General features: G+C 35.4%; 1 protein-coding gene across 6 annotated transcripts in view; it reads right to left on the bottom strand.

Annotated features, from left to right (window-relative positions):
• The window catches only part of KCNT2 (potassium sodium-activated channel subfamily T member 2), a 389618-nt gene that overhangs the window by 171434 nt on the left and 199186 nt on the right, over positions 1–18998 (bottom strand). For all 6 annotated transcript variants that reach the window (XM_514073.6, XM_016934731.3, XM_001134868.5 and 3 more), the window contains exon 13: positions 1351–1459. In XM_514073.6, coding sequence (XP_514073.2) covers positions 1351–1459 — 109 coding nt within the window. The remainder of the gene's footprint in view (positions 1–1350; positions 1460–18998) is intronic.

The following is an 18998-nucleotide window of genomic DNA, read 5'->3' as shown; positions in this document are numbered from 1 at the left end:
CTGCCATTCAAAAATTTTGTCGTAGCAAGTCATCACCATGTATATTTAAAATTTTTCAAAAATATTTCTTTTCTTAAATAATAATAAAAATAAGATAGCCTAGTTACAAAGGTCTTTTTAATAAAAAATTGGCATTTGATGAATGCTAATGATATATGTAACAGGTTGTAGATGGAGTACTTCACATATATTTTTCCATTTAATTTCACAAAGCCTTCTACAAAAGAGGCACTGTTATTTTTAAATTTCAGTTAAGAAATAGTCTTAGAGAGGCCCTAGCACCTATCATACTATATAAATCAGAATCTCTATGATCAGTACTTTAAAAATTCTTCCAAAAACATACTAATGTGCAACCAGAGTTGGAAGCTATTACTTTAAATTGTTTGCCATACATTGTTAGGAAAAAAAGTGATGACATAAATTTGGGGAAGGCTAGAGCAAACTGAATAGCAACCATTTCATAATTTTCTTATCATTGCATCAAAATTCCCTAGTATTTACAATTTTTCATTTCAAAATCATACACTAACAGGTAAGAATTTTAAGACATGTAAACACATTTTCTGAAGGAAATACGTTTTGCTGACACATTGCTAAAATGTATTACATTTTAATGACTTTTGGAGCTTTAAACTTTTAAGATAGAATATAATGTAAAACATGGGGTATTTGTGATTGTGGGGAAAACATGCACTTGAATTACTGCTTAAATCAACATTAGCGTTTTTTTTTACAGAAGCATTTAAGAAAAAAAAGCAAGTACAATTTTGCTGTTCAATTTTCTAGCAATTCAAAGTATAATCTCATGTGATCTGTCATTTTTAAAGCAGTACCTTCAAAAAAGTTCACATGCATCTTTTTCTTGAATTCTTTTCAAAGTCTATTCCCTAAATTAACTCTATTTACATATACCTGAATACATTTCAATGTATTAGTCTATTGCATGGTAAGCCTATGTGTGTATTAAACAATTATCTATAGCCAAATATTACCCATCTATGTGTAAACCTATGTATAAATGAGTAGATATGGCACTTGAAATTTGTGTCTATATTATGCATAAATCTACTACTGCTAATATATTTAGGCTTATTAAGGCATCCATTATGTTAAGGTACTAAAATCACCAAGTTATATAAAAAAATTAAGACTCAAGCAAAAGTATTATCTTGTCACATATTAAAGTGGATAAATCCTCTCGTATCAAGTAAATTAGTTTTAATAATCATTTTCAGTTCTTTAGAATCTTGAATACTTTAAGTTGCCACTTAGTTCAGAGACTTAACCCTTAAGCCACTACAGGAGTTTCAGGAAATTCAATGGATCTCATGCAAGATAAAAACTTACCAGCAAATTTGATGTGAAATTTATTTTCAGGCTTTAATATCTGGACATACAAAGGACAATTTGGAGCAAAATCTTTCACAGCCCATGCTCTCAAAATTGTTTGGTGATCCTGAAGTGATCAAAATAAAAATATCATAGCATAAGTTACAATGTTTATAACATATAAAGTAAAAGTAAGCAATCAGTTTGCTTGGTCACATCCATAGTTAAAACTTAAACATAAAAATTACTCTGAGGACTTGTTAAGGATACCTATTATTTCCATAGAAGAAGGTAGTAATAGCTAATTCAATCATAGCTAATTACTAGCACTTAGAATATTAGAAAAGATTAAGAGAAAAAATAGCTAGACAGACTTAAAAATAATTTTCCTAGAAAATTTCTGCAGTCAGAAGCTTTCAGACATGTAGCAAAATAGTTTGTAATAGGAATTTCCAAGGAGAAATCAAAAATGTACATATAATAATAACATGCTTAGAAAATTACTTTTTTATATAATAGTAAAGGTAAAATAATTTTGACCTGTGTGTATGTGTGTGTGTGTGTGTGTGTGTGTACCTGTGTGGTATGTTTGAAGACATAAAAAACTCTTAGATATAATAAAATACATCAAAAAAAGTTTTTAAAAAGACACTTAAAGTAAGAAAGGGAATCAAAACCATGCTTAACACGAACTCCTTTACATAGTAGTCACCCCATAAATTCAATGAATTGAAAAAATCAAGGAAGATTATTAGATAAATGAACTACACAGTTAGCTAATACATTTTTGGAAAGGAAGCACAAAGGTGCTCTAGGGTAGCACTGTCCATATAACAGTCACCAGCCACATAATTCTATTTAAATTTGAAGTAACTAAACTTAAACAAAGTTAAGACTGTAATTACTCAATCACACTAGCCACATTTCAAGTGCTCATAGTTGCACATGGCTAGTGGCTACCATATTAGAAAGTGGAGGTATAGAAATTTTTCACCATCACAGAAAGTTCTATTTGACAGCACTATTAGTGAAAGGAAAGGAAGATCCAAAATACAGATAGACACGAGGGACTGTTTATCCAAATGCAGATAGAAGAAGTTGTTATTTATGGTTGGAAACTGCTATAGACAGAATGATCGTGTCCTCCCCAAATTTACATGTTGAAATCCTACCCTGCATTGTGAAGGTAGTAGGAGATGAGGCCTCTGGTAGGCCTCATCGTGAGGGCAGTCATCATGAATGGGATTAATACCCATATAAAAGACACCCGAGAGAGAGCTCCCTCACTTCTTCAGCCATGTAAGGATGTTGCAAGAAGACAACCATCTAGGAACCAGGAAGCCAGTCTTTATCAGACATTTAGTCGGCTGGCTCCTTGATTTTGGACTTTGCAGCCTCCAGAATTGTGAGCAATACATTTCTGTTGTCTATAATCCACCCAGTCTATGCTATTTTGTTATAGCAACTCAAAACAAGATAGTAACTTTAAGTTACAAGAAAGTTGATGAATAGTAGTCCAGCATGGTTTACATGTACCATATGTACCTTACAGGCAAATATTCAAATATCAGAATGAGCCCAATAATTCTACTAAGATTCATCAAGTGAATACTTGTTAATCAATTTTACATGCTTTTAAATCTGAGGTTTGAGGGTTATAGATAACTTAATGGAGGATTACTGTTATTTCTCTTTCACTAGAAGTACACAATTTTAAAGGAAAGGGAAAAAATAGAAAGTAAACCACTATATAAGTAAAAGGATGCCAAGTTATAATTTTTATTTTATTTTATTTCATTATGTTTAGTGTTGTGTTGAAGACAATGGGCCATTCTAGGGGTTTTAATCCTGCTTTATCCCTCAGTATCTAATTAGACTTGGACAAGTTAAATTTCCTCATTAGTAAAATGCAGATATTCTGTATCTTACAGGATTTCTAAGGTGAAATAGACAACACACATACACCTTTTAATAGAGGTTGGCAGTCAGTTACTGAGAAAACATAAGTTGTTTTTCTTATTATGTGTATCATCTTAGTAATAGTGAAGTAATATCATTAAGGATAAAAGATAAAGAACACAAATGAATTTCTTAGGAAAAATTTAAAGTGAGACTTATCTGCTGACACCAGCAAGAAATGTAACATTAATAATAAAAGAAGAAATAGAAGAGGCCAGGAGGTCTATCAATATGAAAGAATAAGCTCCTAATAAATTGTCCTTGCATATGACAACTATTAAAAAATCTATAGAACAAGCATATAAAGGCCCTAGTAAACGAACTAAAGTAGGCAGATTTTAGAGGAAAATTAAAACTTGGAGGAAGTATCTTGCATGTTATAATTTCCCTGTTTTTGCTGCTGTGACCTGAGGGCAGCTGTGGTTACCACAACAGCACAAGTTGGCTAAGACTCCACAGAAAACCTGCCAGAACAACAAGCGAATGGAGTCTGGAACAACCAGAGCCACCAGACACAGGAAAAGGGAGAGGCAACAAAGAGAAACCACAAATTCTGTGAATGAGTGTAAACATCTTTGGCTGACCTCTGAACCAAGAATCCATGGCAAAGCATAAAAACAATCTGAGCTGACATTTGTGAAGCACTACCAACCTCAATGGTGATGGAGTTTGCTTTATTTTGAGTTTAAGCAACTTAGCCTCTGCTAAAATGAGAGCACTAACATTATTTGGAAGAATACAGGAGAATCCAAGCCTCCGCAACATAACACAATATCCAAAATACAATGCAGTATTATTCAATTTATGAATTTCCAGAAAAATGTGACTTATTTGCATGGGAAACAAACAAAATGATAACCAATAGATGGTAGCTACTAGACAGTCTGAGATGTTAGAATTAGCAGAGAAGGACTTAAAGCTGCTACTAGAACTATGATCAGTAATGTAATGAAAAACATGTTTGTAATAAAAAAAAGAAAATTTCAGCAGAGTAATATAAAGTATTTTTAGATTAAAAAGCTGAAGTTTATGAAGAAACACATTCACTATATGGGCTTTGAAACAGATTGGGAATGACAGAAGAAAGGAGTCAGTGAACTTGAACATAGATCAATAGAATTTACCCAATTTGAAAAACAAAGAGAAAAGGTAAGGAAAAGGGAACAGAGTTCAGGAACTTGTGTAACACGGTAAAAAGGTCTTACATAATATAATTGAATTCCCAAAAAGAAAACAAAAGAGAAAAACTAGCAGAAAATGATTTTAAGAAATAATGACTAGAAACTTTTTAATTTTGTAGAAGACATATACTTATAAGTTCAAGAAAATTAGCAAAATCTAAACTATATAAACAAAAAGATAACCATGCCTAGCCACATTGTATTCAAACTGTTAAAAAACAAAAATAAAGACAAAATCTTGACAGCACCCAAAGAAAGAGTCATATGGCCAAGGACTCTCATCAAAAATCCTGAAAGCCAGAAAACCCTGGAAAAAATTCTAAAGTTTAGAATGAAGGAAAAAAACTATGAAACCAGACCTTTACATCTAGCAAAAACTCCCTCAAAGAGGAAGGTGAAATAAAGGACTTTTTAAAATAAAGAAATGTACTTTCCTTATTCTAAAATAAGGAAATGTACTCCCATTGGAATCATACTACAAGAAAAGTTTAAGAAAACTATATAAACTCAAGAAAAATGATACCAGGGAGAAAGAACTTCAGAAATAAAACAAGAGTAACAAATGTTTAATGTTTTAATGACTATAAAAATCCATTTCCTCTTAACTTCTATAAAATATATAATCTGAATAAAGCACAATTTATAATATTGTTTAGTGTAGTTTCTAATCTATGGATAAATTTTTATATCTAACAACAATAACATAAGAGACAGTAGAAAAGGAATAAATGCAAGTTTATAATTTTAACAAGTGGTATAACAATGATATAAAGCTCACTATGAAGCAGTAAGTATGTGTATTGTAATCCCTACAGCACTCACAAAAAAAATTCAAAAGGCACATCTAAAAAGCCAATAGGTATATTACATTCAGTGCTTTACAAAATCAAATAATAAAAAATGTGGGAAAGGAAAAACAGAGGAACCAAAATCAGAGGAAACAAACAAAACAATTTAGATAGAGCTATATCTAACCATATTAATAATGACATTAAATGCCAATGGACTAAACATGTTGAAACACAAAGATGTAGATAGCAAGAAAACAAACAACTCTATTTAAAATTGGGCCAGAGATCAAAACAAACATCTGACCAAAGAACGTATACAGATTAGAAGAATGAAAAGATAGTTAACTCATGTCATTAGAGAGTTGCAAATTAAAACAGTAAGACATCACTAAACACTTTTCATAATAGCTAAAATCTAAAGTGCTGAAAACACCAAATACTAGAGAGGACACAGATCAACAGGAAGTTGCATTCATTGCTGGGAGGGAATGCAAAATGATACATCAAATTTGGAATACATTTTGACAATTTCTTACAAAACTAAGTATACCCTAACCAAATAATCCAGCAATTGGGCTCCTTAGTATTTACCTAAGTGAACAGAAAATGTAGGTCTCCACAAAAACATGCACGTATGTGCTTAAAACAACTTAATTTATAATTACAAACACTTGGAGCTAACCAAGACATACTTCAATAGATGAATGGATAAACCGTGCCACATCCATACAACGGAATATTTGGCAATGCAAAGAAATGCACTATCAATCCAAGAAAAGACATGCAGAACCTCAAATGCATATTGCTAAGTGAATCTGAAAAGGCTACATACTGCATGATTACAACTATATGTCATTGTAGAAATGCAAAATTATGGAGATAGTACAGAGGTCAGTGGTTGCCAGGTTGGGGAAAAGAAAGGACAGAAGGATGTATAGGTAGAGCAGATAATATTTTTAAGACCCTAAAACTATTCCTTATGATATTGTAATGGTGAATGCATGTCATATTACATTTATCAAAACCCACAGAATATACAATATAAAGAGTGAACCCTAATGTAAACTATGGGTTTTAGTTAAATAATTTATCAATATTGGTTCATCAGTTTCAACAAATGTATCACAATAATGGAAGATGTTAAAAATAGGAAAATGGGGTGTAGGGGGAGAGGAGTGTAGGGGGTGAGATACGGACATTCTCTATATTTTTTGTTCCATTCTCTCTGTAAACCTAAAATGGCTTAACAATAACAACAAAAAGTCTAGTTTATTTTTTTAAAAAGTAAGTCAGAAAAGCATGATCTGTAGAGTCACAAACCTTGGGCTCTGATCTTCACTTCAGAGGTTACAAAAATGCATGAGTAAAGGGAAGTTACCACGGATCTGATTCTTCTTACAGAAGTTTTGGTTATTGTATAATGGATGTGTGCAACTTACTTTTCTTATTTATCTTAACCCTTGGCAACAGTTGATTTGTAGACCACTGGCTCCCTAAAACATCCTCGTTTGGCTTATCTGACACCATGCACTTGGTTATCCTTTGACATTCTTATCCCAAACTGAACTCATCTTGCTACTGGTAGTCCTCCCTTTTCCCAAAAGAAAATACTAATAGATACTAAATCTTCAGCTTCTCTGTCTCACTTACCTTGCATTTAGTGAGTTCTCAAATCTTGTTGATTATGCCTCTAAAGACTGCTCTAATAGCTTCCACTTTTCTCCAGCACCAGTGCCACAGCCTAATCTAAAAACTTGTCACTTCTGGCTTGGAGTAAGGGCAACAGCTCCCCAGTCAGCCTATCTCAAGCTTTATAACATTTTTTTCACTAATTCTGTAATCTTTTCAGATGCAGTTTTTTCCAACTAAAATTCTTACTGTTGTACGTGGCTACTTAAAATCCTACAGTGGTTTCGTTTCTTTTGGCATCAAATTCAAACTTCTTAACAAGGCTTACGACAACCTTTATTAAACGTTTCCCAAACTATTTCCTCAGTCTTCGGATTCTTCTCTCTAGCGATAATGCACATTCTCCACTCATAACCAGCATTTCCCACCTAGGACCGTTTGCCAAGAACATTCTTTATGGGCTCAGCCCTATTCATGCCTCTCATCCCTGCTAAAAAGTCACTTATCTAGGAAGCCTTTTCTTCTGACTACTGGTAAATTAGGATAGATGATGCTGCTTGATCCCATTGTATTCTGTGAACAATTAACCCCATCTAATTTTTAGCATTTTTAAAAGTTGGTCCTCCCTAAACTATAAGCTTGATGAAGGCAAGGGCCATGTCTACATTTTGCTCACCCTAGCTTATCCCCAGAAGCTAGCATTCATTTGCATATCACAGGTGAATAAGAAAAACAATATTTACTTCATATTGATAGTGTGAACATTAAATGTGATAATATAAAGAGAATTAGGCATATAGAAAGCATTTAGCAAATATTTCAATTCAATGGATGAATACATGAGATAAAGTACCTATTCTGAAATCTTCCTTGTTTTATTCATATTTTATGCCCTCACAAAACAGAACAAACATCAGTAATTTTGAGTGGGTCGTTAAGTGAGGAAAAAGGAAAAGAGCTGTATAACATGGCATAAATATGATATGAGAAATAGAAAAGAAAAATTTTCCTAATACAGATAATTAAACTAACAAAGAAACAAGATTTCACTTCATTTTTTTTTTTTCTAAAAGTAGAAGATTGATTTTTTAAAACTTTTCTTGGGGACAAATTCATCCTTAAGTAAAGTGCTCCATATTTCAAATCATAGAGTAAAATGTTTATTGTGATAACCTTAGAATAAAAATGCTGTAATAATAAAGATAGGTAACTTGGGACACTACCACATCATCTGAGTGTCTGTTGCTACTGTGAAACAGAACATTTTACCCAAAGTCAGTTTGCCTAAAAATTAAATTAGTGAAGAATGAATGTCTCCATAAAATTCAACTTAATAAACTGTACTATCTAAAAGGTATTTGTTGTTGTTCTAAGGACTTACAATAAATCACTTTACCTATGGCAGGAATTATTTTACTGAAATCCAAATAACCCATTAAAGAACTCAGACATTTTAGATGAAATTTTATAAATGAATTATTTACCTCTCCATAAATTTATAATTTTTATTAGACTCTCAAACAGAGTCTGTCATCTACACGTGATAAAACATTGGTCTGATCAAAGGCATCACTTTCCTTTCGATTTTTAATTTATAAAATACATCTGCAGCACTTGAAAATTGATCTATTTACCCTGCATACTTTGAGTATATCTTGCTAACTTATTCATTGGACACTTTATTTTTTAAGATTACTAGTATATAAAGTGAAACTGAATTGTAAAACTTAAAATAATACATGTAGATAGATTTGCCCAAAATTTATAAGCGATTGAGCAAACTAATCACAAACACTTATAAAATAAATAAAGAGTAAAAAAAGTCTTATGGCAATCTGGAGAACAAACCTGTCTTGAAAACATTCGAATGTATTGTTGTATAAACAATTCTTGCCAAATGTAATCCTTGCCCAGAGAACAATTTCTTCACAGATGGCCCTAGGAAGGCCTCACAGTAGATTGGACTCAAAAGCACCTTGAGGTCAGGGTCTATTTTGTTCACAATTAGAACATCCAGGTCTAATATGTAGACTGTTAAAAAGTATAAGGTTAGATTACATACACATATATCTGATAATATCAAAAACTGGAGGTAATTCTGATACAGAAGATTCATAGTATTTATCATCTATAACTAATTGACCTAACTTCATGACTGAATTAAGAAAATGATACATTTCATTGTGATTAATTGTAATTGATGTCTTTAGAGAAGTATGCTTCAAATTTGATATATACTTATTTTAAATACAAAAATAATTCAAAAGTGCTCTTAAATAAAAATACTTTAAAAGAAAATAGCCAAAATCACTAAAAAATTCTCCACCATTAAAATACATGGCTGCATTTTACGATAGAATAGCTGGCTATCAGAAAGTAGAAAATCAGGCCAACTAGTTGTAGTCTAATTAAACTATATTACTCACCCAAACCTATAGGCTCAACAGTGGCCTAGTCTTCACGAACAATCTACATCAAAGTCAAAAAAAAAAAAAAAAATTAAAAGAAGACTTGGTCTAACATTCTGGGCCTCAGCATTCAAACTTGTATGGCTGTAAATATAATTTTGTCCTCCTGCCAAGTTTCAGCAGAAGGGATTTAACAGTATATCTGGGACTGAAACATTACCTTGGGTTCTAGTTTTAGGGAAAAAAGTCCTTGCTTTTTCAATAATCTCTCAGGGACTGTAATTCTGCTTTTGATTCCCACTCTTGTGGCTGAAAATTTACCACTCCTTACAGATACTTAATGATAAAAACCTGCTTGCCTGTCGGAATCTCCATATATATTATCAAAATCTTACCAGAAATTTTGGGACTGAGCAGCAAGTCAACATAATTGCCAATTCAAAAGCCTACTTTTTGTTTTTCCTTATAGAGCAGCTAAACTCATTTTGTACTCTTTCTGAAAGCTGAAACACTTTAGCTTTAGTAAACACTGTATCGTTTACTAGTCCTTGGTCTGAATTGGAGTAATTAATCCAGAACGGTACACTCCATAAACTGTATATTTTACTTACTTAAATCCTCTCCCAGGTTTTGAAGGAAACTTCCCTCAACACCAAATCCAATTCCAGATCTTAATCCTCTTGAATTTTCCCTGATCTAGTTACTCAATTTAACATAGTCACGACCACACTATCCAAAAACCTCTTGAAACTCACTGGTATACAAATGTCAAATGAATAATAAAGTGATTCGTAAAGAGGTCAGGTTATCTTGACGGCGTGTAACTGAAGTCCAGGGATGTACATCTGTCAAAAATTTACCAAAAATTATTTCTGAGTGTACTAAAAACTTAGTTATATTAGGGATTTCAAGGTATCTTTTCAAGTTTAAAATTCTGTGATTTTTGAGAATGGTAAGGAAAATATTTTTGAAAACAAGTCACTAACCACAGGGTTGACTAAAGAGCTAAATAAAATTGCAAAATCTCCCAAAAGAATCTAAGGTACATTTCATTAGGGAATGACATAGTACAGATGATTATGTGCTTGTTTCAGTGCCTGAAGTGGATCTTCTTAAAACAAAACATACTTGAAAAAAACAGTGAAAAAGCTTCCATAGCAAACATTTTATTTCAGCTCTTTTCTCATGCTGTCTGAAGGGTACATGAAGGGAAATCACTGAGTGCTCAGTGATTGTTTGCTTTCTTTTCTAAGATACCATATGTTCAAAAATGCATGTAATAATCAAGAATAAATATGTCTTTGACATTTAAGAGGAAAGTCAGCAGCATGAGCCGGGAATAAAAACAATTTTTTTTTTCTGAGAGTTACAACTTTATTTTATTTTATTTTATTTTTTATTTTTTAATTATACTTTAAGTTTCAGGGTACACGTGCACATTGTGCAGGTTAGTTACATATGTATACATGTGCCATGCTGGTGCGCTGCACCCACTAACTTGTCATCTAGCATTAGGTATATCTCCTAATGCTATCCCTCCCCCCTCCCCCCTCCCCACCACAGTCCCCAGAGTGTGATATTCCCCTTCCTGTGTCCATGTGATCTCATTGTTCAATTCCCACCCATGAGGGAGAATATGCGGTGTTTGGTTTTTTGTTCTTGCGATAGTTTACTGAGAATGATGGTTTCCAATTTCATCCATGTCCCTACAAAGGACATGAACTCATCATTTTTTATGGCTGCATAGTATTCCATGGTGTATATGTGCCACATTTTCTTAATCCAGTCTATCATTGTTGGACATTTGGGTTGGTTCCAAGTCTTTGCTATTGTGAATAATGCCGCAATAAACATACATGTGCATGTGTCTTTATAGCAGCATGATTTATAGTCACTTGGGTATATACCCAGTAATGGGATGGCTGGGTCAAATGGTATTTCTAGCTCTAGATCCCTGAGGAATCGCCACACTGACTTCCACAATGGTTGAACTAGTTTACAGTCCCACCAACAGTGTAAAAGTGTTCCTATTTCTCCACATCCTCTCCAGCACCTGTTGTTTCCTGACTTTTTAATGATTGCCATTCTAACTGGTGTGAGATGGTATCTCATTGTGGTTTTGGTTTGCATTTCTCTGATGGCCAGTGATGATGAGCATTTTTTCATGTGTTTTTTGGCTGCATAAATGTCTTCTTTTGAGAAGTGTCTGTTCATGTCCTTTGCCCACTTTTTGATGGGGTTGTTTGTTTTTTTCTTGTAAATTTGTTTGAGTTCATTGTAGATTCTGGATATTAGCCCTTTGTCAGATGAGTGGGTTGCAAAAATTTTCTCCCATGTTGTAGGTTGCCTGTTCACTCTGATGGTAGTTTCTTTTGCTGTGCAGAAGCTCTTTAGTTTAATTAGATCCCATTTGTCAATTTTGGCTTTTGTTGCCATTGCTTTTGGTGTTTTGGACATGAAGTCCTTGCCCACGCCTATGTCCTGAATGGTATTGCCTAGGTTTTCTTCTAGGGTTCTTATGGTTTTAGGTCTAACGTTTAAATCTTTAATCCATCTTGAATTGATTGTTGTATAAGGTGTAAGGAAGGGATCCAGTTTCAGCTTTCTACATATGGCTAGCCAGTTTTCCCAGCACCATTTATTAAATAGAGAATCCTTTCCCCATTGCTTGTTTTTCTCAGGTTTGTCAAAGATCAGATAGTTGCAGGTAAGCGGCGTTATTTCTGAGGGCTCTGTTCTGTTCCATTGATCTATATCTCTGTTTTGGTACCAGTACCATGCTGTTTTGGTTACTGTAGCCTTGTAGTATAGTTTGAAGTCAGGTAGTGTGATGCCTCCAGCTTTGTTCTTTTGGCTTAGGATTGACTTGGTGATGCGGGCTCTTTTTTGGTGCCATATGAACTTTCAAGTAGTTTTTTCCAATTCTGTGAAGAAAGTCATTGGTAGCTTGATGGGGATGGCATTGAATCTGTAAATTACCTTGGGCAGTATGGCCATTTTCATGATATTGATTCTTCCTACCCATGAGCATGGAATGTTCTTCCATTTGTTGGTATCCTCTTTTATTTCCTTGAGCAGTGGTTTGTAGTTCTCCTTGAAGAGGTCCTTCACATCCCTTGTAAGTTGGATTCCTAGGTATTTTATTCTCTTTGAAGCAATTGTGAATGGGAGTTCACTCATGATTTGGCTCTCTGTTTGTCTGTTGTTGGTATATAGGAATGCTTGTGATTTTTGTACATTGATTTTGTATCCTGAGACTTTGCTGAAGTTGCTTATCAGCTTAAGGAGATTTTGGGCTGAGACGATGGGGTTTTCTAGATAAACAATCATGTCATCTGCAAACAGGGACAATTTGACTTCCTCTTTTCCTAATTGAATACCCTTTATTTCCTTCTCCTGCCTGATTGCCCTGGCCAGAACTTCCAACACTATGTTGAATAGGAGCGGTGAGAGAGGGCATCCCTGTCTTGTGCCAGTTTTCAAAGGGAATGCTTCCAGTTTTTGCCCATTCAGTATGATATTGGCTGTGGGTCTGTCATAGATAGCTCTTATTATTTTGAAATACGTCCCATCAATACCTAATTAATTGAGAGTTTTTAGCATGAAGGGTTGTTGAATTTTGTCAAAGGCTTTTTCTGCATCTATTGAGATAATCATGTGGTTTTTGTCTTTGGCTCTGTTTATATGCTGGATTACATTTATTGATTTGCGTATATTGAACCAGCCTTGCATCCCAGGGATGAAGCCCACTTGATCATGGTGGATAAGCTTTTTGATGTGCTGCTGGATTCGGTTTGCCAGTATTTTATTGAGGATTTTTGCATCAATGTTCATCAAGGATATTGGTCTAAAATTCTCTTTTTTGGTTGTGTCTCTGCCATGCTTTGGTATCAGAATGATGCTGGCCTCATAAAATGAGTTGGGGAGGATTCCCTCTTTTTCTATTGATTGGAATAGTTTCAGAAGGAATGGTACCATTTCCTCCTTGTACCTCTGGTAGAATTCGGCTGTGAATCCATCTGGTCCTGGACTCTTTTTGGTTGGTAAACTATTGATTATTGCCACAATTTCAGCTCCTGTTATTGGTCTATTCAGAGATTCAACTTCTTCCTGGTTTAGTCTTGGGAGAGTGTATGTGTTGAGGAATTTATCCATTTCTTCTAGATTTTCTAGTTTATTTGCGTAGAGGTGTTTGTAGTATTCTCTGATGGTAGTTTGTATTTCTGTGGGATCGGTGGTGATATTCCCTTTATCATTTTTATTGTGTCTATTTGATTCTTCTCTCTTTTTTTCTTTATTAGTCTTGCTAGCGTTCTATCAATTTTGTTGATCCTTTCAAAAAACCAGCTCCTGGATTCATTGATTTTTTGAAGGGTTTTTTGTGTCTCTATTTCCTTCAGTTCTGCTCTGATTTTAGTTATTTCTTGCCTTCTGCTAGCTTTTGAATGTGTTTGCTCTTGCTTTTCTAGTTCTTTTAAATGTGATGTTAGGGTGTCAATTTTGGATCTTTCCTGCTTTCTCTTGTGGGCATTTAGTGCTATAAATTTCCCTCTACACACTGCTTTGAATGCGTCCCAGAGATTCTGGTATGTTGTGTCTTTGTTCTCATTGGTTTCAAAGAACATCTTTATTTCTGCCTTCATTTCGTTATGTACCCAGTAGTCATTCAGGAGCAGGTTGTTCAGTTTCCATGTAGATGAGCGGCTTTGAGTGAGATTCTTAATCCTGAGTTCTAGTTTGATTGCACTGTGGTCTGAGAGATAGTTTGTTATAATTTCTGTTCTTTTACATTTGCTGAGGAGAGCTTTACTTCCAACTATGTGGTCAATTTTGGAATAGGTGTGGTGTGGTGCTGAAAAAAATGTATATTCTATTGATTTGGGGTGGAGAGTTCTGTAGATGTCTATTAGGTCTGCTTGGTGCAGAGCTGAGTTCAATTCCTGGGTATCCTTGTTGACTTTCTGTCTCGTTGATCTGTCTAATGTTGACAGTGGGGTGTTAAAGTCTCCCTTTATTAATGTGTGGGAGTCTAAGTCTCTTTGTAGGTCACTCAGGACTTGCTTTATGAATCTGGGTGCTCCTGTATTGGGTGCATATATATTTAGGATAGTTAGCTCCTCTTGTTGAATTGATCCCTTTACCGTTATGTAATGGCCTTCTTTGTCTCTTTTGATCTTTGTTGGTTTAAAGTCTGTTTTATCAGAGACTAGGATTGCAACCCCTGCCTTTTTTTGTTTTCCATTTGCTTGGTAGATCTTCCTCCATCCTTTTATTTTGAGCCTATGTGTGTCTCTGCACGTGAGATGGGTTTCCTGAATACAGCACCCTGATAGGTCTTGACTCTTTATCCAACTTGCCAGTCTGTGTCTTTTAATTGGAGAATTTAGTCCATTTCCATTTAAAGTTAATATTGTTATGTGTGAATTTGATCCTGTCATTATGATGTTAGCTGGTGATTTTGCTCGTTAGTTGATGCAGTTTCTTCCTAGTCTCGATGGTCTTTACATTTTGGCATGATTTTGCAGCGGCTGGTACCGGTTGTTCCTTTCCATGTTTAGCGCTTCCTTCAGCAGCTCTTTTAGGGCAGGCCTGGTGGTAACAAAATCGGTCAGCATTTGCTTGTCTGTAAAGTATTTTATTTCTCCTTCACTTATGAAGCTTAGTTTGGCTGGATATGAAATTCTGGGTTGAAAATTCTTTTCTTTAAGAATGTTGAATATTGGCCCCCACTCTCTTCTGGCTTGTAGGGTTTCTGCCAAGAGATCCGCTGTTAGTCTGATGGGCTTCCCTTTGAGGGTAACCCGACCTTTCTCTCTGGCTGCCCTTAACATTTTTTCCTTCATTTCAACTTTGGTGAATCTGACAATTATGTGTCTTGGAGTTGCTCTTCTCGAGGAGTATCTTTGTGGCGTTCTCTGTATTTCCTGAATCTGAACGTTGGCCTGCCTTGCTAGATTGGGTAAGTTCTCCTGGATGATATCCTGCAGAGTGTTTTCCAACTTGGTTCCATTCTCCGCATCACTTTCAGGTACACCAATCAGATGTAGATTTGGTCTTTTCACATAGTCCCATATTTCTTGGAGGCTTTGCTCATTTCTTTTTATTCTTTTTTCTCTAAACTTCCCTTCTCGCTTCATTTCATTCATTTCATCTTCCATTGCTGATACCCTTTCTTCCAGTTGATCGCATCGGCTCCTGAGGCTTCTGCATTCTTCACGTAGTTCTCGAGCCTTGGTTTTCAGCTCCATCAGCTCCTTTAAGCACTTCTCTGTATTGGTTATTCTAGTTATATATTCTTCTAAATTTTTTTCAAAGTTTTCAACTTCTTTGCCTTTGGTTTGAATGTCCTCCCGTAGCTCAGAGTAATTTGATCGTCTGAAGCCTTCTTCTCTCAGCTCGTCAAAATCATTCTCCATCCAGCTTTGTTCCGTTGCTGGTGAGGAACTGCATTCCTTTGGAGGAGGAGAGGCGCTCTGTGTTTTAGAGTTTCCAGTTTTTCTGTTCTGTTTTTTCCCCATCTTTGTGGTTTTATCTACTTTTGGTCTTTGATGATGGTGATGTACAGATGGGTTTTCAGTGTGGATGTCCTTTCTGTTTGTTAGTTTTCCTTCTAACAGACAGGACCCTCAGCTGCAGGTCTGTTGGAATACCCTGCTGTGTGAGTTGTCAGTGTGCCCCTGCTGGGGGGTGCCTCCCAGTTAGGCTGCTCGGGGGTCAGGGGTCAGGGACCCACTTGAGGAGGCAGTCTGCCCGTTCTCAGATCTCCAGCTGCGTGCTGGGAGAACCACTGCTCTCTTCAAAGCTGTCAGACAGAGACATTTAAGTCTGCAGAGGTTACTGCTGTCTTTTTGTTTGTCTGTGCCCTGCCCCCAGAGGTGGAGCCTACAGAGGCAGGCAGGCCTCCTTGAGCTGTGGTGGGCTCCACCCAGTTCGAGCTTCCCGGCTGCTTTGTTTACCTAAGCAAGCCTGGGCAATGGCGGGCGCCCCTCCCCCAGCCTCGCTGCCGCCTTGCAGTTTGATCTCAGACTGCTGTGCTAGCAATCAGCGAGACTCCGTGGGCGTAGGACCCTCCGAGCCAGGTGTGGGATATAGTCTCGTGGTGCGCCGTTTTTTAAGCCGGTCTGAAAAGCGCAATATTCGGGTGGGAGTGACCCGATTTTCCAGGTGCGTCTGTCACCCCTTTCTTTGACTCGGAAAGGGAACTCCCTGACCGCTTGCGCTTCCCAGGGGAGGCAATGCCTCGCCCTGCTTTGGCTCGCTCACGGTGCGTGCACCCACTGGCCTGCGCCCACTGTCTGGCACTCCCTAGTGAGATGAACCCGGTACCTCAGATGGAAATGCAGAAATCACCCATCTTCTGCGTCGCTCACGCTGGGAGCTGTAGACTGGAGCTGTTCCTATTCGGCCATCTTGGCTCCTCCCAGCAGTATTGATTTTGAGAGTTACAACTTTAAAGCCTTGGGAGTCAAATACCTAAGATGCCTCAAAGTTTCTCCCCTCAGTGTGAATAAACATTAGACAGGTTTCCTCCTGACTGTAGGCCTCTGACCTCTCTTTACTTAGAACGTTTATTTTAGAAAATTTTCCATTATAAATTCTTTCTCTGCTCCTTTGGGATGTGAATCTTCCCTGTGCCACTTGCCAATGTTTCTCGAGGGCCTGGAGCCTCCCTCTGCCCTGATAATGTTAACTGTTATTTCACTAAGCAAATGGAAACAAGAAAAATCAACTTCCACAAGCTCTTTTCACTACATGGGGCCACAAACATACCTTCTATATATACTGTTTTCCCTTTTGTTAAAATGGATGAAAGTTTTACGCCCTTATCCAAGAAAAACCTTCCACTCCTGCATAAGATAACATCCTATTATTTTCTTTCATGATCAATTTTGCCATCTTTGGTAGATATTTATCATATTTACTGGCCAAAATCTTTCCCACTAAAAAAAATAAAAAAAGGAAAAGAAGGAAACAAAGCTTGCATTGATCAAACATTATCCATCAGTTACTGCCTGATTTCATTGCACTCATGTACAGAAAACACTTTCAAAGTCCATAATTATTGTCTCCAATTCCTCTTTGCTATTAAATTTTAAACCTTTCTAATATAAAAATTTAAAGACATAAATTTCTCTTCAGATGCTGGTAAAGCTGCATTCCATACAATTTAATGCGTTGCATTTTCATCATAATTCTTCTTATTTTATCTTTTACCCATGGGTTACTTATGGATGTTTTGTTTTATTTCCAAATATTTGGGTATTTTTCAGCTGTGGTTTTATTATTGATGCCTCATTTAATTCAATTATAATCAGAGAACATATTCTGTAGGTTTTAAATTCTCTGCTATATCTTTTCTGGTCCAGAATATGATGTATCTCTGTGAATGTTTCATGTGTACTTGAAAACTGGAATTCCATTTTTTAGTGTAATATTCCATATGTCAGTTAGATCAAGCTGGTGATAGTGTGTTCAAGTTTGTTATTAATCTACTGATCCCCTGCATTTTTATATAGATTGCTAAGACAGAAGTGTTGAAAATTATAAGACTAACTGTAGCTTTTTACTCCTCCTTTCAGTTATGCCATTTTATACTTCATGTATATTGAGGGTTTTTTTTTATATGAAGCACACACACACATTTAGGAGTTTTTTTTTTTTTTAATGCATTGATCCTTTACTCAATACAAAATATTCCTCTTCATCTTTGGTATGAGTTCTTGTCCATGATTCTTTGCTTCATATAGCCACTTCCACTTATATATGATTAGTATTTGTGTAGTGTATCATTTTCATCTTCTTATTTTTCTATTTATCCCATCTATTCTTTGTTCCCTTTTATTGCCGCCTTGTGCATTAAATATATTTATTGTTCCATTTAATCATACAGGTTTTTAAAATCTTTATTAACGGCCACCCTAAGGTTTACAACATACACCAGCATTTATTACACCCATCTTTCAAATAATACATAAAGAATCTCACTACAGTATATTTTGTTTTTTTCAGTCATTATGCTAGAATGTCACTCATTTTACTTGTTTGTTATAAATCCCACGATGATTGTCATTATTTTTGTTTTAAACAGTAAATAATATTTTTAAAATTTCAAATTATATATATTTACCAACATATTTATCATTTCTGGCTTTCTGAATTTTTTCATGTGAATCCAGAGTGTCACAACACATCACTTCTATTTGCTAAAGAACTTTCTTCAACTTTTTTATAATGTAGGTCTATTGGCAGTGTAAACCAAATTTCCTTATCTATTCATCTGTTAATGGACACTGTTTATTTTGATTTCTTGCCTATTGTGAATAATACTGCAATGAACATAGGAGTACAGACATCTCTTTCGCATGTTGATTTCAATTCCTTTGGATGTATAACAGGAAGTGGGATTTCTGAGTCATATGGCAATTCTATTTTAGGTTTTTGAAAAACCGCCATATTGTTTTTCACAGCTGCTTCACTATTTTATATATCCACAACCAGTGCACAAGGTTTTGAATTTCTCCACATCACCATCAACTCTTTTTATCTTGATTTTGATAATAACAATCCTAAGAGATATAAGGTGATATCTCTGCTGTTTTCTATTTGCATTTCCCTGATAATTAATGATGCTGATCATCTGTTCAAACATGATACTTGTTGGCCACTTGTATGTCTTCTTTGGAGATATTTCCATTCAA

The sequence above is a fragment of the Pan troglodytes genome, chromosome 1, assembly GCF_028858775.2.
Source record: "Pan troglodytes isolate AG18354 chromosome 1, NHGRI_mPanTro3-v2.0_pri, whole genome shotgun sequence".
NCBI classification, from domain to species: Eukaryota; Metazoa; Chordata; class Mammalia; order Primates; family Hominidae; genus Pan; species Pan troglodytes.
The sequence above is the reverse complement of the archived record's forward strand: the minus strand, read 5'-3'. Positions and strand labels throughout refer to the sequence as shown.